The sequence below is a fragment of the Suillus plorans genome (assembly GCF_016647745.1).
Source record: "Suillus plorans strain S12 chromosome Unknown HD556scaffold_81, whole genome shotgun sequence".
Classification (NCBI taxonomy): Eukaryota; Fungi; Basidiomycota; class Agaricomycetes; order Boletales; family Suillaceae; genus Suillus; species Suillus plorans.
In genome coordinates this window covers 194,216-220,287 of record NW_024537465.1, presented here as the reverse complement: position 1 = coordinate 220,287, position 26,072 = coordinate 194,216, and the positions used below count along the sequence as shown (strand labels likewise).

General features: G+C 50.7%; 10 protein-coding genes across 10 annotated transcripts; 3 read left to right on the top strand and 7 right to left on the bottom strand.

Annotated features, from left to right (window-relative positions):
- Window positions 1-5,477: 5,477 nt before the first annotated feature.
- On the bottom strand, window positions 5,478-6,313 carry HD556DRAFT_1312894 (uncharacterized protein; the record flags this gene model as incomplete). Its single annotated transcript, XM_041300733.1, has 3 exons — window positions 5,478-5,638; window positions 5,719-5,792; window positions 5,844-6,313. The coding sequence occupies 3 exons, from the start codon at window positions 6,311-6,313 to the stop codon at window positions 5,478-5,480; spliced, it is 705 nt and encodes a 234-aa protein (XP_041154663.1).
- Window positions 6,314-6,778: 465 nt separating this feature from the next.
- Window positions 6,779-7,805, bottom strand: HD556DRAFT_1448963 (uncharacterized protein; the record flags this gene model as incomplete). The annotated part of the gene is made up of 4 exons (XM_041307517.1): window positions 6,779-7,145; window positions 7,194-7,372; window positions 7,417-7,619; window positions 7,673-7,805. The coding sequence occupies 4 exons, from the start codon at window positions 7,803-7,805 to the stop codon at window positions 6,779-6,781; spliced, it is 882 nt and encodes a 293-aa protein (XP_041154662.1).
- A 489-nt stretch (window positions 7,806-8,294) lies between these two features.
- Window positions 8,295-9,059, bottom strand: HD556DRAFT_1448962 (uncharacterized protein; the record flags this gene model as incomplete). The annotated part of the gene is made up of 1 exon (XM_041307516.1): window positions 8,295-9,059. The coding sequence occupies one exon, from the start codon at window positions 9,057-9,059 to the stop codon at window positions 8,295-8,297; it is 765 nt and encodes a 254-aa protein (XP_041154661.1).
- Window positions 9,060-9,512: 453 nt separating this feature from the next.
- Window positions 9,513-10,193, bottom strand: HD556DRAFT_1448961 (uncharacterized protein; the record flags this gene model as incomplete). Its single annotated transcript, XM_041307515.1, has 3 exons — window positions 9,513-9,884; window positions 9,916-10,008; window positions 10,056-10,193. 3 exons carry the CDS (start codon window positions 10,191-10,193, stop codon window positions 9,513-9,515), a joined length of 603 nt encoding a protein of 200 aa, XP_041154660.1.
- Window positions 10,194-10,564: 371 nt separating this feature from the next.
- On the top strand, window positions 10,565-12,085 carry HD556DRAFT_1312892 (uncharacterized protein; the record flags this gene model as incomplete). Its single annotated transcript, XM_041300732.1, has 6 exons — window positions 10,565-10,618; window positions 10,666-11,097; window positions 11,175-11,394; window positions 11,448-11,774; window positions 11,826-11,939; window positions 11,976-12,085. The coding sequence occupies 6 exons, from the start codon at window positions 10,565-10,567 to the stop codon at window positions 12,083-12,085; spliced, it is 1,257 nt and encodes a 418-aa protein (XP_041154659.1).
- Window positions 12,086-12,490: 405 nt separating this feature from the next.
- Window positions 12,491-14,149, bottom strand: HD556DRAFT_1312891 (uncharacterized protein; the record flags this gene model as incomplete). Its single annotated transcript, XM_041300731.1, has 8 exons — window positions 12,491-12,541; window positions 12,576-13,045; window positions 13,095-13,250; window positions 13,322-13,437; window positions 13,478-13,545; window positions 13,602-13,760; window positions 13,797-13,886; window positions 13,946-14,149. 8 exons carry the CDS (start codon window positions 14,147-14,149, stop codon window positions 12,491-12,493), a joined length of 1,314 nt encoding a protein of 437 aa, XP_041154658.1.
- Window positions 14,150-14,756: 607 nt separating this feature from the next.
- HD556DRAFT_1247044 (uncharacterized protein) lies at window positions 14,757-17,729 on the top strand (the record flags this gene model as incomplete). The annotated part of the gene is made up of 5 exons (XM_041298659.1): window positions 14,757-15,464; window positions 15,512-16,038; window positions 16,087-16,481; window positions 16,533-16,724; window positions 16,771-17,729. Coding segments are annotated over 5 exons (2,781 nt in total), but the record flags the coding sequence as incomplete, so codon positions are not given.
- A 708-nt stretch (window positions 17,730-18,437) lies between these two features.
- HD556DRAFT_1448957 (uncharacterized protein) lies at window positions 18,438-19,215 on the bottom strand (the record flags this gene model as incomplete). The annotated part of the gene is made up of 4 exons (XM_041307514.1): window positions 18,438-18,632; window positions 18,684-18,701; window positions 18,751-19,068; window positions 19,117-19,215. The coding sequence occupies 4 exons, from the start codon at window positions 19,213-19,215 to the stop codon at window positions 18,438-18,440; spliced, it is 630 nt and encodes a 209-aa protein (XP_041154656.1).
- Window positions 19,216-19,618: 403 nt separating this feature from the next.
- Window positions 19,619-21,275, top strand: HD556DRAFT_1312888 (uncharacterized protein; the record flags this gene model as incomplete). The annotated part of the gene is made up of 7 exons (XM_041300730.1): window positions 19,619-19,765; window positions 19,810-19,929; window positions 19,970-20,005; window positions 20,149-20,235; window positions 20,285-20,407; window positions 20,458-20,737; window positions 20,785-21,275. 7 exons carry the CDS (start codon window positions 19,619-19,621, stop codon window positions 21,273-21,275), a joined length of 1,284 nt encoding a protein of 427 aa, XP_041154655.1.
- A 2,830-nt stretch (window positions 21,276-24,105) lies between these two features.
- HD556DRAFT_1503570 (uncharacterized protein) lies at window positions 24,106-25,191 on the bottom strand (the record flags this gene model as incomplete). The annotated part of the gene is made up of 4 exons (XM_041308990.1): window positions 24,106-24,414; window positions 24,470-24,505; window positions 24,557-24,930; window positions 24,999-25,191. The coding sequence occupies 4 exons, from the start codon at window positions 25,189-25,191 to the stop codon at window positions 24,106-24,108; spliced, it is 912 nt and encodes a 303-aa protein (XP_041154654.1).
- Between the last annotated feature and the right edge of the window lie 881 nt (window positions 25,192-26,072).

The following is a 26,072-nucleotide window of genomic DNA, read 5'->3' as shown; positions in this document are numbered from 1 at the left end:
GTAAGATCTTCTATGCGCTTCTGCAACTGGTGTTACAATAACATGTAACCGAGAACCCCTCCTACGGAGGTCACCATGACCTTAGCCCCTATCCCGCCATATGCACCATCTTGGAAGACTTACCGACTCAATGGAGACTCGTAGAGACGCCTAGAACGGCCTGGATGCCGTTAGATGACCTAGACCAGCCTAGGCAACATCTGGACGGACCTAGATGGTCCTCGACCCGGATCATGGAGAAGCTCTGCTTCATGGTCAGAAGAGAAGCCGCATGCCGCAGCATGCGCAGTTAAACTACAAGGCATGTTTAGCCTTGAGGACTAATAGAAGAGGCATGCAACGCCTCATGCATAGATAAATCGCCGCATGGCATCTGATAACATGCCCGTGTATAGATACACTCATACTTACCTACCGAACGTAGTATTGGTCTGTGCACACGGACGACAGTATATAGAGCAGACAGAATCATGTATATTCCCTACTTGATTCTACTAGGTTTTCATCAGAACTTCCTCTGTGTGATCATCCCAATCACTCAGTCTAAGCCGCACCTAAAGGAAAGCCGACGCTACCTTTAGTGGAACCCCTGAACCTCTCATTCGAGAGAAGACCCCCGTCTCTCCAGTAGCGAGCCCGCTATCAGATTAGGCAATCCGCCTAGGGAGAGCTCGACCTATCCTAGTCGTAACAACTGGCATGCGCGCCATGCAATAAGTTCTGCAGTAGTAAACACCGCGTGCTGAAGGTTCAACGATACTGACAGGAACAAATGATGCTCCTGACTGTATCTATAAATGTTGTGAGGTCGCGCGTTGCCTAGTCTGCTATACTTGAGATGACAAGTGCATTCGACCCTAAAGGGGAAGCAAGTGCAGCAAGGATCTAGAAGTAGGTGCTGAAGGCGCTACTGGTTGGCTGATGCGAGGCGCGGGAAAGCGAAGGTGCACGCGTGAGTGGAAACAAGTGAGGGTAAGAGTGAGTTTGCTTAAGTGATGATAGGACACAAGACAAGAGATGTGAGTGCCAAAGAGTAGATTTCAACTATCTTCTGCTAGGTAGTAAGTGGGTAAGTGGGAGGTAGGTTGGAAAGTTGGAAAGTGGGTAATAGTATGTAATGCTGGCGCTTATATGGCGCCTACGCGCTGTCATGCGGAGCCGAAGCGCTACCGAGTAAGGTATGTAAAGCTATATGTAAGTAAGGGTCCAAAATAAAGGTGGAATGATATGCAATTAAGAGAAATGGGAATATACGTACTAGAGGGCTTGGTGGACAGTGGATGGATGCTTCCGGATGACTGGCGCTATAGGGCGCTCAAGCGCGGGAAAGCTGCGCCTCATGTAGGAACAGCTGCGGACAGCATACAGAGTGATGCTGTAAGTTCGTGCCGTGTACTCCCTAGTGAAAACTGCCATATCACGCAATGAGAGGCACGAGTCTCTACATTGTCATCTATGTGCGGCCACCAAAAATGCAGTAGCAGCCGCGAGCGAACGGCATATATTCCTTTGTGCCCTAAGTTGTCATGCGCTTGCTTCAGAATTTGGTAGCGCTTATGCGGCTTCACCATGGTCTGATGCTTGCCGTTCGCTTCGCGGCGCCAAAGGTTATCTTCAAGAATGAAGAAGCGCGCCGCGTGACTGACGAACATGGTGAACACATCATCTGAAATGTCAGCAGGTCTCTTGCGGTTGAGAAGGAAATGTTCTATCAATACCATGCGCTTATCGAGCACTTGCGCTTTCTCGGAGCGCGGGATCTGCGGGTTGTCTTGGAGTGGTTCTGTAACATCAAGAAAAGTGCGTAAGACAGGTAAGCGCCTTGGCGCTTGCGTGAATGGAATCATATGCGTGGTTAGATCATATTTGGCGCCGGCCGACTCTACTTGGAGTGTCCTATCATTCAGGATCGCAAAGCCAAATGAGTATGCATGGTCTATCCAATCCTCATGATCGTCATCTTCTTCTGGATCATCGTCAGTGTGCGGTCTCCTTGAGAGACCATCTACACTGGCGTGTTTCACGGCGGGTACATGAACAAGATTAAATTGAAATAGAAGAATACCCACGATCCACCGATTGATAGTCGTGTTGGGTTGCAAATCGGGATTATTGATCATACCTTTAATATTCTTCGCGTCGACTTCAACAGTTAAGTTGATGACACCGAATATGTATACGTGCACGGCGCGCAGCGCGCGATATAAACCATAAAGTTCGAGCTTTGCTTGGGAGTAGCGGCTCTCTACTTCGTTGAGTGTGATTGATCCGAATCGATTGGGGTAGCGCTTGCCATCTTCGCCAACTTGTAGCAGGATATACCCAATTGCGACACACGAAGTATCAACCACTAGGATGACTTTGCAGCCGCTTTCATAGTCTACCCGCCGAAGCGCAGGCGAATCTAAAACGGAGTTCTTGAGCATTTGCATCACTTGACGCTGCTCTTTGCCGAACTCGAACGGAACATCCTTTTTGGTCAGGTTAATCAGCGGGCGCGCGATACACGAGAAATTATGAATGAAAATACGCAAGACACCGCATGTACCTAGGAACCCGCGCACTTGTGACTGGTTCTTCGGCTCGGGCCAATCTCGAATCTTTTGTACCTTTGATTCGTTGGGTATGCGCCCTTTGAAAGTACACTTGTGACCGATGATGGTTGCGGATGGCGCGGCTAATACAAATTTGGTCGCGGATACCGTCGCGCCAACATTCTCTAGGCGCTGCAAGATGCGGTTAACAACTATACAGTGTTCCCAGATAAAGCGTTGGATGCCTGGATTTTTGGGTATGGTCTCATAAGAGCCATCCTCGCGCTGATATCGGGTATTGACCGATGTAGAAGAGGAATTGGAAGTGGGGTAATATGAGTGGTGTGAGATATACTCAAGTAGTCCTCGATGAGCGAGATATACGTCGGCCCAAGGGGATTGCTACTGAGAAGGTTCCTCTAAGTGTATATGTGGAGGGAAACACTGGACCGGGCGCTTGGTCAAGCCTGGTAAGGCGTGCGAGCAAGTGAAAGCGACGTAAAGCGCCAATGAGTATCGACGACCGACGATAAGCGACGATGCGTGACTTATAACGGAAGCGCGCGCTAAGTGGAAGCGGTGCGCACGTGCGGGTGGTGGAGCGCAGCGACTCTTAATGAGTCAGAAATTAATTGGCAGAGTTTCTAGTAATGTATGGCGGCGGGCACTCGTGTTTGTACTTTAGATACTTAAGAGATGTGAGGGAATTTAGACTTAGAGTCCGACAATATGCGGGCAGGAAGATGATCATTATACAGTTTAGACACATGCATATATACTAAGTTACGATACACGCTGTCAAGCGCTAAAGCGAACCGAGAAGCGAAGCGGGTATGAGATAATATGTAATATAAGGGTCCATGATGGAAAACATACGAAATATGGTTATAAGTGCCGGAGATATGTCAGAATAAATGAAAATAGAATCGGAATACGCACCGACGGACCGAACGGACATGGAATGGATGGACGGAGGATGTGCGACGGAACCAAGGATGCGTGCGCCAATGCGCGACCGATGAACGACCGGAGCGCTGGTGCGTGCGAGCGGCCGATGAAGCGCTTGAGCGCGCTGAGTGAGATATAAGTCGCACTATATTAGGAAGTGATAGAGACATTGGGATTTTAGATCCCTGCAAGCCCACAGAGATATTAGTCTCTACACCGACTTGATTGGTACATCGTCAATGAACGGCGACGTGTACTTGGGTATTTCGTCCTGTAAAATGAAGGCCATGTCGCCTTGATAGACTTGAACAGCATTAGCATGTCCTTGTGGAAGTGTTGTTAAGCGATGCGGCCCTAAGGGCGTTCCGAAGGTTGTCATGTTTTGCGAGTCTACATGTAACGCGCGCTGATCATACCTGGCGTACAAATCCAACATAGCGTATACCGCGTATCCGGCGAACATTTCAGCCAAGAAATCTGGGAATGGCGGAACCGATGCGTTGCGGATGGTAACTTCGTTCAGCAGTTGTAGGTCGTGGACTAAGTGCAATGAATGGCTGTCCTTCTTGACGACACCCAACCAGCGCAAACGATAAGCAGCCGTTGACAGCTCGTAGACGCCTGATGATATCTTTTCCTTGATGATGCGAACGACTTCGCCGGTGATTGCGGGTGGGATGGGAATGTTGTGCTGCGACCGTGGAGTGTGCAGCACTGTCGGAATCTTGTAGGGCGGGAAATATGTTTTATTGAGACGTCCCCGCTCTGAGGCGCCCCAAGCGAATGCGAGTTCATGAACCCTAACGAGCCAAGTTATGAGTTTGAGGTCTTCGGGCCATAGCCAATTGGCTGGATCTAGGTCTAGCTTCTCCGTGCGCTCGCGTGTAAAGCAGATACCTGGTGAAAATTCTGGGGGGTCAGTCGGTAAATTGGGTAACCCAGTGAGCGGGTCTTTGGGTAGCTGGCGCACTATCCTATACTCTGGCGGCATAGTAGTAGGCACTGTGCGCACTTTCTCCGCGACTGGTTTATATACCAGCGCGTGAAGCATGCGATCATAATAATAATAAGAATTGAAGGCATTGATAGACACTTTATCAATAATGGAACAGGTGGACAATAAATGCGTGTAATTCGCCGATGGTTCAGATACGATGTGATGAGAAAATGAAGAAACGAAACTTTGCGCGGTATTAGGAAATGACGCGGGGATGCTCCTTAAGAGCGATAATTGAGCGCTTGAAGCACGCACACTTTGCGGCGCTTCGGGAAACATGCGAGAATGAATAAGATATGACGAGGGAAAATACCGGTAATGGGGGGTATGCGAGGTACTGTCTCCCCACGGATAATGCAGATCATCGAAAATTAAAAACCCTTCTCTTCCTTCGCTTTTGGTGGGTGGTCCGAACATGGAAATCCACTGGTGCAGCGCTCGCAGCGCTTCACCAAGGCAGCGTTGGAATATGCAGCTCTTTGCGCGTGTTCGGGTCAGTAACCAAAATATCCTGCTCCCCGTCAGGGAGATCAAACGTGCGGCAGGTAGTCAGTTTAAAGAACGGGTGGCCGAGAAGAATCTCGAAGCTCGCACGAGGTATGACTTGTACTTGGAAGTACAGTGGTCCTCCTCCGAAGTCGAGTGGTACATTCTCGATGACACCAAGCATTGCGTCCTTGTTAGTATTTACCAATTCCATGTTTAAGCGATGGTCTGACTGTAGACCAACACCAAGCGATTTCCATATGGCGGCTGGCATGACAACGACTTCGGCGCCTTGATCTAGAACACAGGTTACTACCCGGCCCCCGATCGTGGTTGCGCGAATGCAGCGCAACGATGCAAAATGCACATAATACAGTGACATATCACCTTACTTTATGGTCAGCCCACCTTGACATTTTCTCCATGTGACATGGGCCAGCCCACCATGGGCCCACTTTATGAGTGTATGTCGGTGTACATGGGTGGGCCCGGCGGTGTTGTGTACCATATTGTTATGGGCAGGCCCATTGCCAATATTCTTCGAAACATTGCAGTGGGCTGACAGGGGTCTGGATAAAGTAGACTGTGTTTACAGGTGGGCTCGCAGTAATGAGGAACAGGGATGATTCAACAATTTCGAGTGGGCCCATGAGTTTCCGAGATGGCTGGAATACTGGCGCCGATGAATTGCCAGCGGCCAAAAAAATGAGGCATTCCAGCGAATGTAAAAGTAAACCAGTGAGTGGAAAATACCACCACCGGCGAATGTAGTGGTGATGAAACGACGGCCGATCATAAGGTCAACGACCGCCGGCGTATGTAGCGGACTACCGGACGTGCAAAGTAATCAATGGCCTGGCGAAGATCACTCAGCGCACCGGCGATGTAGTCCGGCGGGTCCTACCAATATGCTTGGATGCAGCTGGTGGGCCCACAGTGGTAGGCAGAATAAAGCAATGGGCTCATTGTTGGTGGGATGAATGGGGTGGTGGGCCCAAGCGGATACTTCTTTATATGTGGCTGAGCTGGGGCCACGGCGATAAGGCGCCCGAGGGAGCCCATATCGGGTCTCCTGAAATCGAATAGGCCCGGGCCCTGTATGTGCGGCGGACGGATGGGCCTGGAGCACCACATTCATGAACACAGCTGGGCCCAGCGCTCTATCTCGGAGCTCATGGGCTGGCCGCATAATCATAACGAAACCCCAAGGGACGTTAAGCAGACGCACGGGCCCAGAGGCGTCTGGAGTGTATACCGTCGGGCCTACACCCTGTAAAGCGGTGGCCGGGTGGGCCCAATGACGCCAGGTCGATGCAATGGGCTCACCCCGGGTACGCCAAATCGGCATGCAGGCCCAGGGGAAACATATTAAATCAGGGGTGGGCCCATATCACATCTAACAAGCAGAACAGGCCCAGTCTTGGCTAACGGGATTAACAGGCAGGCCCAGTGGGCTGCACAACATCCACTGATAAACTGAAACCGGCGATATGGCGCCGAACGGCACCGACAATCGCCGATACATTTATAGACTGGTCCAGAAGTTCGCCGATGCATGTATGGAACTGAGGGATCAATGACTTTGAAGAAATCCCCAAATGTACTATATATACCCCAATTCTATGCGAATTCCATCGCATCGGTAACTACAGATTTGTACCTTGAATAATCACCTCGAGGTACATCTACAAATTCATGAATATCATCCCTCATGTACCACACCCAGCCAACTCGATCGCCGTTCACCCAGTTCACCCCATGCCTAACAATTCTTCCCGAGGCGCCAGCCATGACACCTGCATCATAGGCAATTTCAATGCCAATATTTGGCATCTTCATTCGCGCCGATGTATAACTGCCGACTGCTGGTCATTATGTCAAACCATTGAGCGCGGGATAGAGCATCTCGGTGCAAGAGAGTATACCGGTTGCACATAACGGCGACGACGGTAAAGACAGATGCCCATTCTCTGAGCCGAGTCCCCATGGTCTGTGTGTGGTGAGTATCTGCCCAAACCCCAAGCCCCAGTTGTGTTGTCAACGATGACCAATAAAGACCGGAGTGCATGACTCTCAACTGCAGCGGCAACAAGGGCCGCCGGTCTGCACATCGCCCGACAGTAAGCCGCACCATCGTCGCTTTTAAGGGTAGCCGACACTTCAGGGTGAAACTGTGGAGCCTATGAAGAAATCAGGCAAAAATATTCTGTTCCGAAAAGTCAACACACCAGGATGAGCTTGCAGGAACCACCCCGGCGAATAGATTTATGCACCCTGAGGTAAGGCCATGTTCACTGATTTGAAAATTGGATTCATGGGTACGCCATGTGTCCTTCGGCGATGTACCACGGGTGATACTCTTGCCCAGTGGGCCCGACATCATCATCGTCGCCGAAAGCATGTCATTCTGTAACAGTGAGCGGAGATCATCGGCGATTTGTGCAAGCCTACCTGAATGGCAGCATCAATTGCTCCGGGGAGGTACGATAGCACGATAAGACCAAATTTGTCGAGGACAACTGCAGGACGCTCCAGGATAATCTCACGATCCGGCGGGTATCGGGTGAGGAGAAATTCTTCACGTCCGGGGTTAACACCTCTCTCCTGCTTTTGCAGTACTTCGGAATATCTCATCATATCGAAGTTGATAGTGACTAGAGCCAATTCAAATCAACTGCTAGCGCGGGATGCATGGAAAGGTCATTACCAGGATTGAGATATGCATCGGCGAGAATCCTTGCGAGGTGGGAGCAACCTAGCATCAAAACAACATCAAGCTCCAGCGGCGGGAGGACCTTCGGCGTCACTCCAACAATAGCACAGAACTGGCAGGCAAACATAGTCACTGGCAAGATGAGTGGTGGCCAAAGCCCAGTCAGCAGGGACCTAAACTCATGGAGGCGGGGACAGACACAACCATATCACTGACTGGTCAACACCTTTATAATTACCACTTGTCGGGAATCAATGATGGGACGTAAGATAATGACATAAAAGAATCTTAGGCCCCTGGTTAAGAAAGCCACAGTGCCCGAGCCTTGCTGATGAATGGATAACACAAATGTAATGATGCAAACATGGCAGTATAGTGTACGTCCTAGATAAAGACGACGGACCGCAACTTCGGGGTTGGTTCGCCTGGAAGGTAAGGCAATCACCGCCATTGCGGCGGCGCCTCACAACTGGCGCGTCTCTGAGGGTGATCAATAGTGAAAGTTTAACAAGAATATGATTGCGCAGTTCCTGAATTATCTACCACTACATGGTGACTGCAAGAATATTGACAGATAGAAATCATTTAAGCGGCGGGACCCTTCCCAGATGCCGATTCACCGAAGGGACAGGTTGATCTGGGAACCTGAAGGTCCTGGCACGTGCGGCGGCGATACTTGGAGCAGAAGTACCTGCTGATTGTAGACAGGACCTGGGGTGAAATTGAAATAAAGCCGTTCCATTGCCTGCGCCTGCCCGGCGCTCATGCCTTGACTGTATGGGACTGGATGACCGGCGGGGGGGAAGAACACAGCATTATTAAAATGAGGTACGGGTGGGTTGGGGACAACACATTGCCGGATGGACTCATAGGCATCCATCAGGACGGCGGTACGATGTCCTTGTGCAGTCAACATTGCATCAGCGCTCCGGATCTGAGCCTCACGTGTCTGAGATTCGGCATGCAAGGCCTTCACCTCCTCTTGCAATCTGGCGATCTCAGCACACATTTTCTCCATAGCTCGGATGTCAGTATCCTGAGCAGCAAGGCGCCCATTCATGATTTGAACTAACTCGGCCATCTTGGCGTTCCGAGTTCGGATGTCGGCCACCTGAGTCTGAAGGTCATTGATGGTGTCCTGAACCGCCGTGAGGGGCGACACCGAATCAAGTTTCACCTCTAGTGTCATGGCCTGCAAATCCTTTGCAACCGTGTCACCGGACACGTCAACTTCCATTTCTTCGGCGAATGACGGAGGCAATTGAGTTGGACAAGGAGGCGGCGTGAGTGGAATTGCGGCGATGGGAGTGTTCTTTACCGAATAAGATGGAGGAAGACTTAAGGCATTTTGGGAGCTTACAGCATTGACATCAGCCTGCATCGCCGTGCTCCTGGAACCCACAGGCTCAGGGGCGACCAGTTGCCTTTTGTTCCGCCAACATAGCTTCACTTTGTTGCCGGTCACGTGTGGCAGTCCTAGTGCTGGCCCTTTTCTGGAGGATACAGTAATGAGACAAACATAAAGATGGAATGACAAAGCTCCCTACCTGAACCTCATACCATGGTTTCCAGTTGATCACCGGCTGTTTCACATCGGCGGAGGATGGTTAGAGGCCTTTTTCGGCGGCCTGCCAGAACTCACATCTCTAGACTTCTTCCAGCTCACTGGTCCCGCCGGTGTGTCTCTGACGGCAACAGTAACTTCCCTTCCCTTCCCTTTCCTATCCATTAGGGACCTCAGACCCAGACGAGACTACTATCTCCACCCGCTTGCTTTTCAGCTTTGGCCTTGGTCTAGTCGGCAGTTGTATTCGTATTGCCCGGGGCGACATCCTCAGCTTTGTCTACAAGCGCCGGCAGCGATGACCTTGTCTTCATGGCACACGGCGACCTCTTCGGATGCACCAGTAGACCTCCGCTTCCTCTTCTGGAGAGCATCGCTTTCGGTGATATCCCCAACAATTTCGACTTCGTCACTGTCCTCACACAAGTCTATCGGCGTCTTCCGCGTGACAGATATTCCAGGTGGCTTGGACTTTGCTACCACTGAAGGGACCGCCGGTGTATTTGTGGTCGCCTCGACCGGTGGTGTATCTGGAGGTTGCGACATCGGCGCTGGGGCCGATGCAGTAATTACCTTGTGAGCCTTGCCATATAACTGATGGCGCTCGATGCGAGAGTCGTTAAACTTGATGTTGTTCCACACCTGGGACACTAAGAAACGATGTCTGACTAACACGATCTACATGCTCCATTAATTCCATGGCCGCCAAAAGCAAGATCGGCAGGATTTCAGTCGCCGACCGTGCATGAGTTTGAAATGCCGGAGTCTGTGCTTAATTAGGTAACAGTGCATGACTAATGAGGACATGCTGACCATGATGTTTGCCATCTCTGTGGCCATGTTCAGGTGGCCGGCGGGACCTTCGCTCGACTGCAAGGCTCTTGCCAAAATTTGGAGCACGCCGGCGGTTACCTCATTGAAGGCCTTGTTGGAAACTTCTGAGGATGGCATGACGAGCAGGGAATGTGAGCGTAGATAACAAAAATGGGGACAATTCGCTTGTCATTATATGGCAGATGAACGAATTAAAATTTCATGTCATGATACGAACTCGGCTCGGTCACCCGTACCATGCGGCGGCATGCGGATTCAGAAGCACTGATCTCTGACCACATCTCGCACCACGTGTCAACTTTCACACGCACATAATCTATTGTCCTGGCTAAGTGTTTAAACCCCGCAGATGCGGCCACAACACTAATCGGCACATATTTAATGCTCGTGTCTTCGACGGTTCTTCCATTCACTCACATCTGAAACCTCATTACTTTTTTCTGCAATATGACCACCAACCGTCACGTCCATTTCGAGCTGCCCACTGAATGGCGATACACCCTCCAACTCGCCGATTTCCAACACCGGCAACCAACCTTCAAGTACGTGTTTCTGTGGCATGCATGATTGTTAATTTATTTCCATTTAGGGTTCAACTTCGGGTTTGGGAAGTCACACAGCCATCTTACGGCAGACTTGGCCCATACGAGGCCTGCTGTACCCCGAACCTTCAATTTTGGGTTTCCAGTGCGAAAGCAAGTCACAGGCGCAGGCCCTTGTGCCAGACCCGGCGCGTCAAACAGCTCTGACGCCACCACAACCTCAAAAATTCAACTTTGGGTTTACGGCGACCAAGGAAGGCCCAGCGGCAATGGACCCTACATCACCTTCCCCAACTCCAACAAAATTCAACTTTGGCTGGACCCCATCCCATTCCACAGAGAAGCCGGCAGGTCCGGCAGGCCAACCACTTAACACGCCAGGCCCAGCGGCAGTCGACTCGGAGCGCACACCATCTTCCCCAGCTCCCACAACATTCAATTTTGGCTGGACTCGGTCCATTGCCACAGAGAAGCCGCCGGTTCAGGCATCTCAACCAGTTCAACTTCCGGAATGAGTGTGGAGAGTGAGATTCTACCCTCACTGCACTCGCCACAGGATGTCCGGCGCACTCGCCGTAGCGGTTCCAACACTCCCGACAATGGAGTGCCAGTGTTGGTAATCCCTCTCAAGAGACCCATGTCTCCGCCGCTGCCCTTAACTCCTCCTCAGGCACCGGCGGCCGAACATCCAGCCAAGTTCAACTTTGGCTGGAAACAGCCACCTTCAACAACAGCGGCTGTTGCTACCCATGTTGGGTTTGACCATAATAATAAACGTAAGTCGCTCATCTATATGCATGAGTTATCCGAAGATTAACCACAATTCTAGCATTCCAGTTCGGTTGTAAGGTCCCACCAGCAAAGGTAGGGGAATGGACACCGGCGCCTATTACAGCCGCCGTGCCACAAGCAGCACCGGTGCCGATGGCAATACCGGCGCCTAACATAGCCGCTGTGCCAGAGGCAGCACCGGCTCCCGAGTCAGACCCTTACACGCCAAAGGCCTTGCCGAACTGGGAGGGTGGTTTCCCCGCTGCCAAACGACGGAAACTCAATCCCGCCAGTCAAGTGACCCGCCAAGACACCATCGGACGCCTTATCGGCGACGCTGAGAAGGCTGCCATTGACATTGTGAAACGGCTCAATGGGGATGAATGTAAGTCCCGCAACTGACATGACTCTTCCAACTGTACTGACTTATTTACAGTTGATCGACTCGCCCAAACAATGCTGGGTAGCCTCATTAGGCCCGGCGATGATGTCCGAGATCCCATGCCGGCAGATGTCTTGAACAGCAACCGCGCTGTATTATCGGCGTTCTGTGAGTCCAGAGATCGGTTGACTAGGATCTTCAAAGATCTTATCACCCTTCATCATGCATCTGAGCACCACATACGCCAGCTTTCGTTTATGGACTGTCTCGCAAATGAGGTTGAGACAGCAGAGAGGACCGCTGGTAGTCAGTAGTACATACAGTATATCTTTCAATTAGTCACGGCTATTTCTTGAGTACCACCAATGTTATGTTAACGGCACATTGCCGATGAGTTATACCGATGTGCACCGGTGGACAGTGTGCTTTGTATTTCATGCCGGCGTATCCTACAGATGTAATATGACATAATGATTACTTCCTGCCACGCTTGGCCCTTGAAGCTTCCGGCACAGTGGTTTTACTCCTGGTTCGCTTTGCCGGCGTGTCACTCACGGCGTGAGTGCCACGGCGTTTCAAGTTCTTGGGAGGCTCATTTGATGTATATGCGACCTCCTTGCTTCTAGTTCCAGGCACTAAAGATGTGGCCGGCGCCTTCAATGGTATTCCCTGTGACTTGAGAGGCTGTCCGGAGGGAATAGAACCTTTCATCGGAGGATTCAAAACCCCGCCGACCTTGGCGACACCTTGTCTGGTATCCCGGCGTGAACCTGCAGCCCGCTTCCTCTTGGTCGGCAAGGCGACCTTTGGGGGCAGCGAAATCTCGGGCTCTCCACCAATGGATGGTGCTTCCTCATCTTCACTGGATGGACTAACACCATCCTCTCCGAGATCACTGTCCAATTCGTCCTCCGAATTGCTATCCTCCGCCACACGGCGGCGGTTAGCTTTAGGGTTGGCTTTGCCCTTACCCTTCCCTGTGCTCTGCTTTGTGGCATTGGCATGGTGGGCACTGGGTGGGCACAAGTCTGCCTCTTGCATCTCGCCATCAGAATCTTTCCAGGCCTTGAATGAGAAGGCCGGTTGCATGTCGTTTTTCTGGCGGTCAAACCAGAAATCTAGTACGGTGGTGGCATCTGCTTTATCCATCTTGGATGGCTCCTTGAGCTGCACGCCGGCCGGCCAATGGGCGCCGTCAAAGAACGCCCATGGGTCATGGATTACATTCCCCCATGGCACCGCCGCTTTCAGGTTTTCTTTGCCGGAGCACATTCCTGTTAAGAATCAGAATGATGTACAATCTGACAGAGCAACACAAAGTACTATAGAGCTTCATCAAGAAAGACCAAATCATGTGCTGTTGTTCGGCTCGTTTCCAACCCGTTGTGTCGGGCAAAATTGGCCACCCATCGGTGTCTTCGTCAAGTTCAACTAATTTCTTGGCGACTCGTTTCTTTGATTTCACCACCTGGGGTTCCCCTGTCGTCCTCGCCATCTAAACATTCATTTGCCTCAGTATGCTCGCCAGTAAGACATTCACATGGCCTCACCAAATTGCTCCCCCGCATATTCCACCCATTCAGGCATGATGATGCCGTCCCAATCCCTTGTCTTGATAAAGCTCTCTCCATCCCCGAACTGTTCATTGAAGTCGTGGCTGCAGTCACTGTTGAATAAATCGCCGATTGATCGGAGATGACACTCACCCTCCCAACATAAGCTTGCCTTGGCTGTCCTTCCAAGCGGATAGGATGCAGACCCTCATTCCGGCTTTCTTGAACATTTCAGTCGCAAATGCTCGATCATGTCGGCGCCCTTGCTCTCGGCGACCTCGGTCTGAATATCTGGCGGCGCCGCTTCATTGTTCCACTTCTCCGCCTTGGCCTCCGCTTCCTCTCTCTCCTCTGCCGACAAACAATTAATGACTGTCTTTGCTGCCTTCGGCCACTTGGTAATCATCCCCTTGCTTCCAGCCATCTCTCCCGTCTCCTGTCAAATCGAGGCTTTGTGTGTGTGAATCAAGACTTGCCTCGCCGTCCAATGACGGCCATACTTGATAAGGGGCTTTGCAGCTCCTCTCCGGCGAGACTGGTTCTGCAACCACTGCTTGTAAATCTTTGACAGACATGTTATCATGCTCCGGGATCTCTGATATGTTATAAACTGTTAAATACCTTTCGCCGAGCTTTCAACAGAGCCTTTTCCTTGGTGGGAGCTTGGAGGGACGCTTCCTTGTAGATGGCAAGCAGCACCCTCAATCTTTCTTTACCTTTCACAGACTTCCAGTCTTCTAGGTGGGCTCTGAGGACCAACACTTCAGCCTTCTGCAAGCAAACCTTTTTTTGTGGAACCACGATAGGAGATTCGCTTCTTGGCATGTTGTGTTATAAAGGATGGTGATGGTGAATCTTTCCAGACTCAACAACAGTTGGTTGACTTGTCGTTGGTGTTCCATGGTTTTGTTCTGTTCTGCTCGGTTCATTCACACTATATTACAGTTCATATCATGGATATATAGCGGATATGATTGCTGTGTTCTGCTCGGTTTAGCTTATATTATAATTCTTATTATGTACTTGTAACCAATGGTGATTAATTGATATGACCATGTTGCCCATCGGTCAATTGAAACTTGTCATTCTTACAGGTTCTTATACAGTACTGGGCTCAACAAATGGGAGGTTCTAAACTACAAGAGTGGACTCCAAAACGTAAGTATGCAGTGGTAGAATGGCAGAGAACATATAGGACGAGAAAGGTGGTCGGCAAATGGGTGGAGAGACCTATCATTAGTAGATCGGTTCCAGCAACCCCTACTAAGTCTCCCTCAAAGCAGGAATCTTATGGTATGCTTTACCATGGGGGAGATGACTTTTCAGGCGACCTTGGTGATCACATGGTGACTCCACTGCACCTGCCAAAGTCCCTGGTGAGCCATCCACCGATATCACCTCTATTTCACCACTGATCTGTATTCAGAGTCAAAATGACTATATACGTCAATGGGTCCCAAAGACCAAAGCATATCTTGACATACTCCTTGAAAGAGAAGTTCCATCAGATAGGTCATGTATCATCTGTGGGACAGATGGTGTCTATAAATGCCATGGATGCTTCGGTGAGCCTCTCTTTTGCACAAGTTGTTGCAGAACCCAGCACCAGAGGCTTCCCTTTCATCGGGTTAGCCAATGGACAGGCTCATTCTTTGAGGAAAGTTGCTTGGTCAAGAGTGGGATGGTGATCTGGCTCGGACATGGAGGAAATGCATGCCCATGGGATGATGATGTAGGGGAGTCAGCTCTGTTCACTACAGGGGAAGGAGATTCCGACGATACGGATGCCGAGAGCACATTGAATGAACCAAATGCCGAGCAGAGCACAAAGGAGGCCCATGACCTACCGACCGGCGTGCCGTTCATTAAGAACAACAAGGCCATGACAACAATAGTTGACAAGTGCGGAGTACATACCCACATCGTCAAGTATTGCACATGCCCAGAGGCCGACGCCACCGATATACAGTTGTTTAACATGGGTTTGTTTCCGGCGTCATTCATAGAACCAAAGACAGCATTTACCTTCAATGTCTTGAACGACTTCTTACTCGACAACCTGGAGTGCGGGACTTCGGCGATGAATTATTACAGCAAGTTAAGGAGGATGACCACGAGCGTCTTTCCTCACTTGGTGCCGGTGAGCTTTGTGGTGCACCATCTGCCATTTCATTAATTGTCATAAAGGACCGTTACCGGGAGCTCATGAGGGTGGCAAGACAATGGCGGAAGTTGAAGCTCCTGAAGTGGAATGGCTTTGGCCATGAGGAAAAGGAAGTGAGACCTGGCGATCTAGCCCTCTTTTGTCTGGCATGTCCTCAGCCGGGAATTAATGTCACATTGCCTGCCGGAGGCACTGCCGAGGACATCGATGCTAACAATGGATCTGGTCGAGAGACTCCGAGTTGGTTATACACAAGGTCGCTTGTCATGGACGGAAACTTCAAAGCCGAGCATCTGCATGCCACAAATCCCGCCGATGAAGTGTCTCTCATGGACGGTCGTGGCTTCATGGTCGGTGATGCCTTGTACAAGGAGCATTTGGCCATTGCCAAGGATGCCGTGCAACGCTCGGAGTGCAACAACCACTGCGCGGTAAATTTGGCAAATGCATCTCGTCACAGATTGGAGGCCACCGGCATCGGCGGATGCGCATGTGCGAGGCATGGTTGTTTTGTCCCGCACGCCATGGTAGATTTTCAGAAGGGAGAAAGGTGTGTACAATCACTTGGACCGTGTGCGTTATCGCCGACCGTCAACAGACAGATGAATATGGATTATGCACTGTGCGAGGCGTTGAAACTGAACGCCGAGGGCATCCGCCGTGTATTGACCTTCTATGATGTTAACTGTCAGTATCATAAGCACCTCCAGGACCGCATCGCCGACAGTCCGTTGCTGAAGATGCATGACGAGCTGGAAATCACCCCCGGCATCGGACTATGGCATGTCCATGGCCATCAAGACAGCTGCTATGTCAGATATGCTTTCAATTTCATACAAGGCGCAGCCAGGATCGACGGCAAGATCATGGAGACATTATGGGCGCCGTTAAATATAATCTCACCGGCGGCCTGTGGGATGGGAACTCCTCACCGAAAAGAATGCCTGGATTACCAAATGAATGATTGCAACTTCATGAAAATGATCAGAATGAGTGGGTGTCTCATTTATTGTGTGCATGAATCTGACAGCAGAGACCGTACAGGCAAATCGCTTTGCCGAAAATACAAGGAAGCTATGAAAGGGGTCGCCGACAGCAACATGGCATTTGAGCGGCTTGATGAGAGCGCCAATGCCGATAAAGTCAAAGATTGGGAGGCCCAAGAGAGGTTGGCACATGAACGGTGGCGCCATGATCCAACAGCAATGGACATTTATGAAGTTCAACTGCGCAAAGGTATGTAGACTTCTCGTACGGACAGTCAGTTCTGATTCTTGCACAGCGCCGACCAGAAAACAGCAAGAGTTAAGGTTGTTAACGGTGCAAGGCCGGCGGCTTGGCGAGGCGCGCCGGAGAGGTGCGGCAACGTGGCTGGCAGAGGGCCTTGCTATCGAGGAAGCCCAGGTCTCGCTGCAGATGGATGTGAGAAAGCTCGGACATCGGGCAACAGATACTCAGCGATTGGCGATTGGTCGCCGACGTGATACCCTGCAACGGGATATCGATCGCTGGATGGCGGCCGGAGCAATAATTCTCGGCGAGGACTTAGGCGACAATAACATGCAGATCATGCAACCAGATCTGTTAATACTTCAAGAAGACGCTGAAGAAGATATGGACGCCGAGCTTAGAGTGTTTGAGCCGGAAAAGGGGGTGATTCCTTTGCCTTCCAATTTGGGGCTAGAGAAATGTGCGGCACTTGGCGTTGCTGATATCGCCGATCAGGAACTCACGCTCCGGCAAGGTCAGGCGAATGATGCCCTGCACCACATCAGGGTGCATTTGGCTGACAAGGCGGTCATTTTCCGGAAGACTGTCAGAGTAGCAAAATCACAAGCGTTGTCGACCAGAGCTTGGGCTCAAGTTCATTCAGTGGACAGGGCGGTCAGCATCAATGCAAGCATCTATTCAAAATGCCGATCACAATTGTGCAGACTCGGCGCAGACGATGCACTGCTCAAGAGATACCAACCATTGACAAGGGAGCATCTCAAGGTCAGTACTGCCGTCGCCGATCCAAATTCAAGAGGGCAGAGGAACAATGTGTTAGCTTGGTTTTGGTCTTTGGATGTCGAAGGGGACTCTGATAGCAGTGACTGGCTGAATGAGTGTGAGCAGGTCACCGATACTCCGTGGAAGCGGCGCTTATACCGCCGATGTTGCAGTTTACCATGTTCACTGGCTTCGTGCCAAGGCTATGAGAGACCGATGGGCAGAAGAGTTGTTGCTTGTTCAGCATGAAATGGATTGGACATGTAACTTTTTGCTTCAGAAGGCCGATGAATGGATCCGTCTCGGTGCCATCTCGAAGCTAGCCCAGAAGCATGGACATGTGGCGTACTCAGAGAGGCAGTGCAAAATCTATCAGCGTCTGTTCGGAGAGGCGAGAGATTCATTCAACCAGGCGAAGGCTGCATGGCTGCCGGTGTAACACACTAGTATAGTGAACGGCAAAGGCTGCTTCAATATATGCTCGATTCATTTACTGTCGCTGAAGCACACAGGATGATACCCATCGGCGTGGCCGGAGGTTGTCGGCAATGGTAGCCAATCTATGTCCACGAGCAGGGCAGTCCAGTGCACTGCTATCAGCTGTCTGAAAAGTTGCCGGAAGTGATCAAGCAGCATTGCAGTTGCTTCCACCAGTCTCCGCATGAATATTAAGTCCAGGACCATGTGAGCCAGTAACTTAACTGAGATGGTCAGGCTGGCGGTATATCGCCGGAGCACACCGCCATTGTTTTGTCCGCCCGGCGATGTCGTTCGCAGCTTCAGCAATGATGAGGATTGACCGCCATGCCTACAAGTTGTTATAGATGAAATGAGACCGGTATGGCCGTTGTTGATTTGCATGAGCCATTGAACCGGCATCCTGTCAAGACAGCCATGGTTGGAATCTCTAACTATTACTACATGGAGCACATTCAAGCTAACTACTCAAACCGGTGTTTATTCTGTCGCCTCTTTTTTCAAATACTTCACTAGTTTGTCAGACGCCGTGATGGCTTGCAGTACATCATCCCCTAATGCCGTGTCCAATCTCAGCATAGTGGCTGCCACCATCTTCGCCTCTAGAACCTTGTCTTCCAACATCTTTAAAAGATATTCACCTTCTTCCCTAGCCTCAGCGTGGATGGTGGCTAGCTGTTGAGCAATCGGTGTTGACATTGCTTAAACCGGTGTCGCCGGTGTGACTAAGGCGTCTCCCTCAAACTGCAACCGGCGTTTGTTAGTTGTCATCCATGCGAAGTCAATGACTCACCATTTGCGCAAAATGCGCCGTGACACATTCCTTCACCTCATGGCCGTCCGGATAGGTTGTCAAGAACCTTCGATCTAGCTTGATGGTCACAAGGTCTGTCCACCAAGCATGGCGATACTCCCGGACGCGGCGGCCCTTAGTCCATGGCCTGGATGGCGAAACCGGCAAACTGAGGAATGCGTCATACACCTCCGCATAATCTTTCAGCATGTCGAGCTGTTTCATTGACAGCACGCCGACCATGTGACGGAGGTGCTTTGAAAGTGGCGGGTTGATAGACAACCCGGCGCAAAACGCCATCCAAGGGAGTGTGTAAGCCTGGAAGTTCAATTGACCTCTGTGCAAAATAGGACAAGTTGAACTTACTTCAATGTCCCAATTCAGATATTCGCCGATCGTCCAGCGATATTGTGAGCTTTGTTTTCTCAAGCTCAATGCGAATGGCGAGCAGGCGGGATCCGGCATGCTCGAAAATTTGTGTGAAATCCTTCAAGGTAAATTCTAAGTCTTGTTGGGAAGACATGGGTGGGAGAATGAATTTTGACCTCGCAATGTGTACAAAACAGGGTTTAAATAGATTAATGGGTCGGGATTTGAATTCTCACGGCGGGTATCTTTGATTGGCGCTTGGCCACATCCTTGGAGATCCACAAATTCATTGTGCAGCATGCTACTAATGGTGAACGGTCACCGCACATTGAGTGTAAACAGTGGTCTTTGTGGAGAAGGTCTTGTACAATTGAATGTACGGTACCTGTGGGCGGACAATGGGAAAATGACATAATCAACCACCACTGTGGCCAAATGAAATTTGTATATATTACGTTGTGTTCTGTTTGTCGCCGTTCCTCATCTTACTACTACCACCATGTCTCCAACAACCCACGTAGCCGCCGCTAACCAATCTTTCCGCGATCTGTCGGATAAGATTGAACATATCCTTGGGCAAGCCTGCCAGTTGCAGCCCAAGGATTCGAACCATATCTCACTTGCCACCAACATGGCGCAGGCAATAGTAAGTTTCTCTTTGCTTGTGTGGCGTGTCTCATTGCTCTTTAGACTGAGGTCTTCATGACACACGGCGCTTTGGTGACAGTCTTGTCACCATTAATCCTGTCGGCTGCTGCCGAATTGCAGGAGCACGTGGATGGCGACAACTCCGGCATCAGCAGCCCGCCTGTGTGGACACAGATCCGAGGGGATGATCGCCGAATTCAAGGCCATCCCCTCTTCCCCGCCACACTCCATTATGGAAGTGAGTCTCGGTCGCCGTCCCCTCAAGCCGGCGCCTCAAAAGCTCCCGCCTTGCCTGCCGAAGAATGGGGGCAAGGAACTCAGCGTGGCAAGCGTCCCCGGGCCTCTAGCGCCCATAGCTGAAGCTGCCCGGCGATCTCCAAGAAGCAGCGCGGCAAGTCCAGGGCTATCATCATGACCGATGATGAGCTTGATGAGGACTCTGATGAGGTGGCCCCACCGCCAACTAAAGTAAGTTTCTAACTTTTTACGCGTGAGCTTCGATTGATGGTACCTCTAGCCCAAAGTTGCAGACCCACCGTCTCGCAAATCCGACCGGTATGTAGAGGTCACTACCGAGGACGAGATGGACGCCGATGAAGAGCGCGTTATCACGGTCGCGCCGAAGATGGGCGCTAAGAAAGTAAGTTGGATCATATTGTTGTCGCCTTATCTGACTCCCCATCGGCACAGATTACCAACTTTTCAGGTGCCATCTTGGCGGAAGATGAGTTCGCCGATACTTTGGCGCCCACATGGGCTCCTCGCTGTGGCCAATGTGTGGCCCGCAATCTCATCTGCCGTCAGGGCTTCAACAAGAATAACGGCTGGACATTGAAGGTTTGTGCGCTGTGCAGCCGCCTCAAGATTTGTTGCGGTGGGAAAGGCTCCAACCCTCCCTCAGCCAAAGGCAAGTCCTCGGCTGCCCGCCGAGCGCATTCTCAGTCCCGGCGCCGCCCTTCGCCGATACAAGGTAAGATGATTTCTACAGCGCTGAAGACATACTAACTCCCAATCTAGAAGATCCAGCTCCAGACGCCAGCCCGTTGGTCGAGGAAGAGCCGGTGCCTCCTGCAACACCGGCGGTTGCCAATCCCGAGTCGTCCCAAACGCTGGACGATCCCGAGGCCGCCAGCCCATCATCCATCTTGCCGCCATCCTGTGTCGCCCATGACCAGGAAATGGAAGCGCTGAAGCTGGAAGTTGCCAGGCTTCGTTCGACCGTCGAAGTCCTGGTAGCGCAGGTGGTGGCAGGCGACCAGCTGCTACAAGCTGCGTACACGCGCTTGGATGCGCAAGACAACCGCACTGATCTGCTCGCCGGCAAGATCGCCGACATTCACCGCCTCATCAATCCACCTTCCTTGGCGCCCCCCACAGATATCGCCGCTGATGAGTCTGATGAGTTGGCTGCTGGTCCAGCCAATGACGAGGATTTGGCATGCTTGCCAATCGCCATCAAGACTCCTGAGGCGGAGGACTCTAATGTTTCTGGTGAGCCGGCAATGTAATTGCACAATGCCGGCGTAAATATATCATGTAATGTACAATACAATATATACCCACTGTAGTTTAGTGTGGATAACAATTTTGTGTCCCAACAATTGTAAATATACCTGTGAATATGGATATCTGCCCACATCACCATGCTTGATTCACCGGCATTGTGACTGGCCGGTCATGTCCTGCCGGCGAGATTAGCTGTCAGCAACATGTTCATTTCTCGCCTGTTAATTATGCTTGGCCACCGTGTTTGATCGGCATTGTGAGTAGCCGTGCATGTGCTACCGGCGAGATCAGCCGACAGCAGCATGTTCATTTCTCTACTGTTCAATTGTGCTTGGCTGCCGTGTTTCATCGGCATTGTGAGTAGCTGTGCATATGCTACCGGCGAGATCAGCCGACAGCAGCATGTTCATTTCTCGACTGTTTAATTGTGCTTGGCTGCCATGTTTCATCGGCATTGTGAATCGCTGTACATGTCTCGCCGGCGAGACCAGCCGACAGCAGCATTTTCATTCCTCGCCTGTTCAACTATGCTTGGCCGCCACGTACACTGTGATGCAATGAAAATTAAGCATGATATCGCCGCTATTCTGTTGGATTTACTGTCACATTCGCCGGCATCACGGATTCGATTGTATCTCTACTCATTAGCATTAGAAGGCCATGGTTACACCCCTGCTCATCAATTTCGGGATATGGTGTCACATGGGCCCACCCGCATCTGTTGTGTACCTCGCATAGGCCAACTCTATCGATCTGGCGTGCATCAGCCCACTCCTGACCCCAGAATACACCGCCGGGGCCCACCGGTATGCAGGGGAGCATCTGTATGAGCCCATGTGTATGAAGGGATGGAATGGGCCCACTCGCTAGCGACAGCACATCTGCCAGGCCAACCCCTAGTGTCCGCGCGATCCACTAGGCCCGTCCGCCTATCCCGTTGACTGAGATCGGGCCCAGCTCATGTAACAGCTAACCGGCAGGCCCACGTTTTAGCAGCGTGATGTATTGGCCCGGCCCACCCGTATCATCTTTGCAGTTTCCCAGGCCTGCTCGCCTGTCCAGGTAAGTGCCGTTGAGCCCAGCCCATCTGTCACATCACAGGCGGGCCCACCCGTGGGCATATTGAAATTGGCTCAGCCAGCCCTACAAACCATGGAACTGGCCCAGGCCCACCCTTCCATGGCGTGGAAGAGAAATGGGCCCAACCCACTTATCGGCTGATGGCAGGCCCACGCTACATGGACATACATTCTGCGGGCTCGGCCATTGCGATGCAACACCTCGTGGGCCCACCCGATCGTTAGAATTGATATGTGGGCCCACACGTATGACAGGCCAGCACATCAGGAGCACCCGCTGGACAACATCGCCGATGCACGGTGACATTTCCAATAACTCGCCGGTTGTTAATTGTGATCTAGTTGTGATTCGCACCACTGTTCGCCTGGTTAAAAAATACCCAATCGCCGGCGGTTGTGCTCAATCTAATTTTAGCAATAATTCCTGCTCGCCGTTTTTAATGAATCTATCATATTGGGCGCCAGTGTAATTCATCGCCGGTTGCGATGATGATAATTGCGCCAGATTTGACATATCATTCTCGCCTGCCGGCGATGACATGCATGATCCTGGCGGTTGCACATCTTATTTGCATTCGCCGGCGCAACTTGTGTTGTTCGCCGCCCCGTATTGCGCCGGTGATCCTGTAGACAGACCTGAAATACATGGGCCCACTCGAAACTCTAGGGGAAATACCTTTCCAGTGTACTATGGGCCCACCTCTAATACAATGTATGCCCATATAGACTCATGTGGGCCCACTGCAACATTTCAATGAATATGTGCAGTAGGCCTACTCATAATCATGGGTTACATGGCATACACAGGCCCACTCGAACACAATGACATACCATGATAAGGTGGGCCCATGGTGGGCTGGCCCATGTCACTCGGAAGAAATGTCAAGGTGGGCTGACCATGTTTACAGGGTTAGGTCACTGAAGGGGCTCAATAGTTTTTGGGGTCAGTGAGTGATGTGGGGTCAATAATCTGAGTGCAGGAAACAATGTCCGAAGGTATAATTACGATGTCCAATGCAAAAGTGGCGGGTCCGATGTTTTCAGGGTTTTGGGTTATCAGGTCTGGGTTTGGGTTATCAGAAACTAATAGTGATGCGATAGCGAGCATCGGGAAAGCGAGTGGTGTGCGCAATAATAATAATAACAATGACAGATACGGGCGGTAAAGGAACAATGATATTCGCAATGTCAACTAAGAACTACGAAATATCAGGTTTGACCCCTAAGCGTCTGAGAATGGCTCTCCTCTACTTGGATGATGATGATGCTATGGGGAGTCCAATATTTTCGGGTCCAATGTCCTATGTAATAAGACATGAGGTGCTGCGGACATGTAATAATGTGGTCTGCAATGTTAGTGATGTGAAAACAAGTAACTGCGCACCTAGTGGGGCTAGCACAATGAGACAGGACATAGGTAGGATGAGTACACGTGATATCTGATAGTCCGATGCGAAGTCCGATAGTCCAATGTCCAATGTCCAATGTGTGAAGTGCGATGTCCGATGTTTTCGGGTTTGGTGTGTATTGAGTCAGATATGATAGGGAATGATTTGGGTAATGATTAGCATTGTTACATGCATTGGAAATTAGACCTCCATGAGGCCACAGAGATGTCAGTCTCTACAGCAGGCAACAACTTGGATCAGCGTGGCTCAAGCTCAAAGGAGGATCAACGGACTCAGTCACTGCAACTCTCCATCCATAGTCAAGTCTACATGCGCTGCATGCGAGTGAGAATGAGTGCCACCTCTCATCCTTTTCTTATCTTCGGCGTCCTGGTGTCATCCGCAAGCATTTGTGCCACATCAGCACTTGCTGGCGTGCGCTGCGCATTTGCACATGGTGCTGGTGGCGTTAGACGCAGTGTGGTGGTCATTGGTGTTGGTGGTGTTGGGGTATGTGCCAATGCTGGCGTGAATGGTGATGTGGCATCCAGTGAGTCATGTGCCCGTGGTACTGAGTGCTTGCTGCCGGTGTTTGGATGGTCTAACCCGTGCATGGGTGTGGGTAAGGGTAGGGTGCCGTGAAAGGCAACCTCCACCCATACCCCAGGTGTACCCTTACAAACCAGATTTTATATGTTCGAGGAACTCGGTTTCTCTTTCCTCTGGGACCATGAGATCGCGGTAAAGAGTGAGTTGTTTGTATCCCTGTATAATAGCAGCAAGTACCTCTGCAAAGTTGCGGAAAAGTCACCAGACAGTGTGGAAAGCAGGATCCTGGCAAGTAGGGATGGGATAGTCCATTGTGTGCCTGACTTGGAGAATTATGAAGGATGTGAGATGAAGGCTGTTTGTAATGAGGACATGTATGAATGTGCTTGCAAAAGATGCATATTGTAAAGGGAGTAGGAAGGAAGTGAGTGAGAATATGGGAATGCGGAGGAGATGAGTGATACTGAAGAATGCGCTGGAGATGAGAATTTGAGGTAATGGGAAGGGGAAAGATGATGGGTATGGAGAAGGGAAGTCTGCTATGGGCCAAGCCAAGTCAGGGAGGAATGCTAGCACAGTGAAAATCATTATTGCGGAAATTGGAACCAAAGCATTCAATAAGACTATCCGAGAGTATAAACCTAGAAAAAAAGGTTAAGAAAACCAGCTGGAGAATGGTGATGCCACCATGATGTTCAGGGGAACAAACCAATATACAATCCATTATTTTGAAGCTCCCACTCAATGTTGTTATCGTCTTCATCATTGTTCTGTGGACTAGGATTGGCAATGATACTACCGACTGGTGAGCTCATACTTGCAAAGCCAAGGTCAGCATAAGTGTTGGTCGCTCTGGGTGCTGTCAGCTTGGAGTCTGGATCCCATAGCCGTTGACTTGCCATGTGAGGCAACACTGCAGCAACTGTTTGTACAACTCCTCTATGCATTGAGTTAGTGATGTTCTGTCCTGGCTTGGCCCAAAAGCCAAGGCTTTGGCCTGGCTTCAGATGGCTCTGGCCTGCAAAAAATCCAAGCCAGGCCAAAGCCGCAAATGACAGCTGGCTTTGGCCTGAGCCGGTGGCTTGAGTAGGGAATTTGTCGAGAGTGGCAGTGGAATGTTGGCGGCTTCTTCATGACATGTGCCACCCAAGGCTTTGATTGCGAGTTGAACATGTAGATATGCCTGACATGCGAGATGTAAAGATTAGCGATGTAAATGACACAGCGTGGCTGCACAATGCTTACTTCCATGATACGGCAAGGCAACTACAACATATTTTAATCAAGAGCAGAAATTGGAGGATTGGTGAGTCTTGGTCCATTGTAGCACTCGAGCTCGCACTAGGCTCTTATTCAGTTATTTCATGATCCATGTCACACAATAATCACTTCCCATTCAATCTGATGCTTTGACATTTCAGACCCAACATTTTGACTAGCAGACCCGATGTTTCAGCCGCATCGGACCCGATGTTTTCCTGCACACTTGTCCTATCCGTGTCCCGTCCTGTCTTGCTAGCCCCACTAGGTGTGTAGTTCATTATTTCGCACATTACTCACGTCGCAGCAAGCACTATTACATGTTTTCCCATAGTCTGCAGCACCTCGTGTTTGTTTACGTGTACATCAGACCTGAAATATTCCGCAGCTACTTTCGCCTATGGGTTCCACATTTCTATGTACCTACATATATATTGGACTGACTTCGAGCATTATTGATCATCCAAGTGATAGGGAGCCATTTCCCGATGCTTTGTGGTCATACCTGATATTTCGTAGTTCT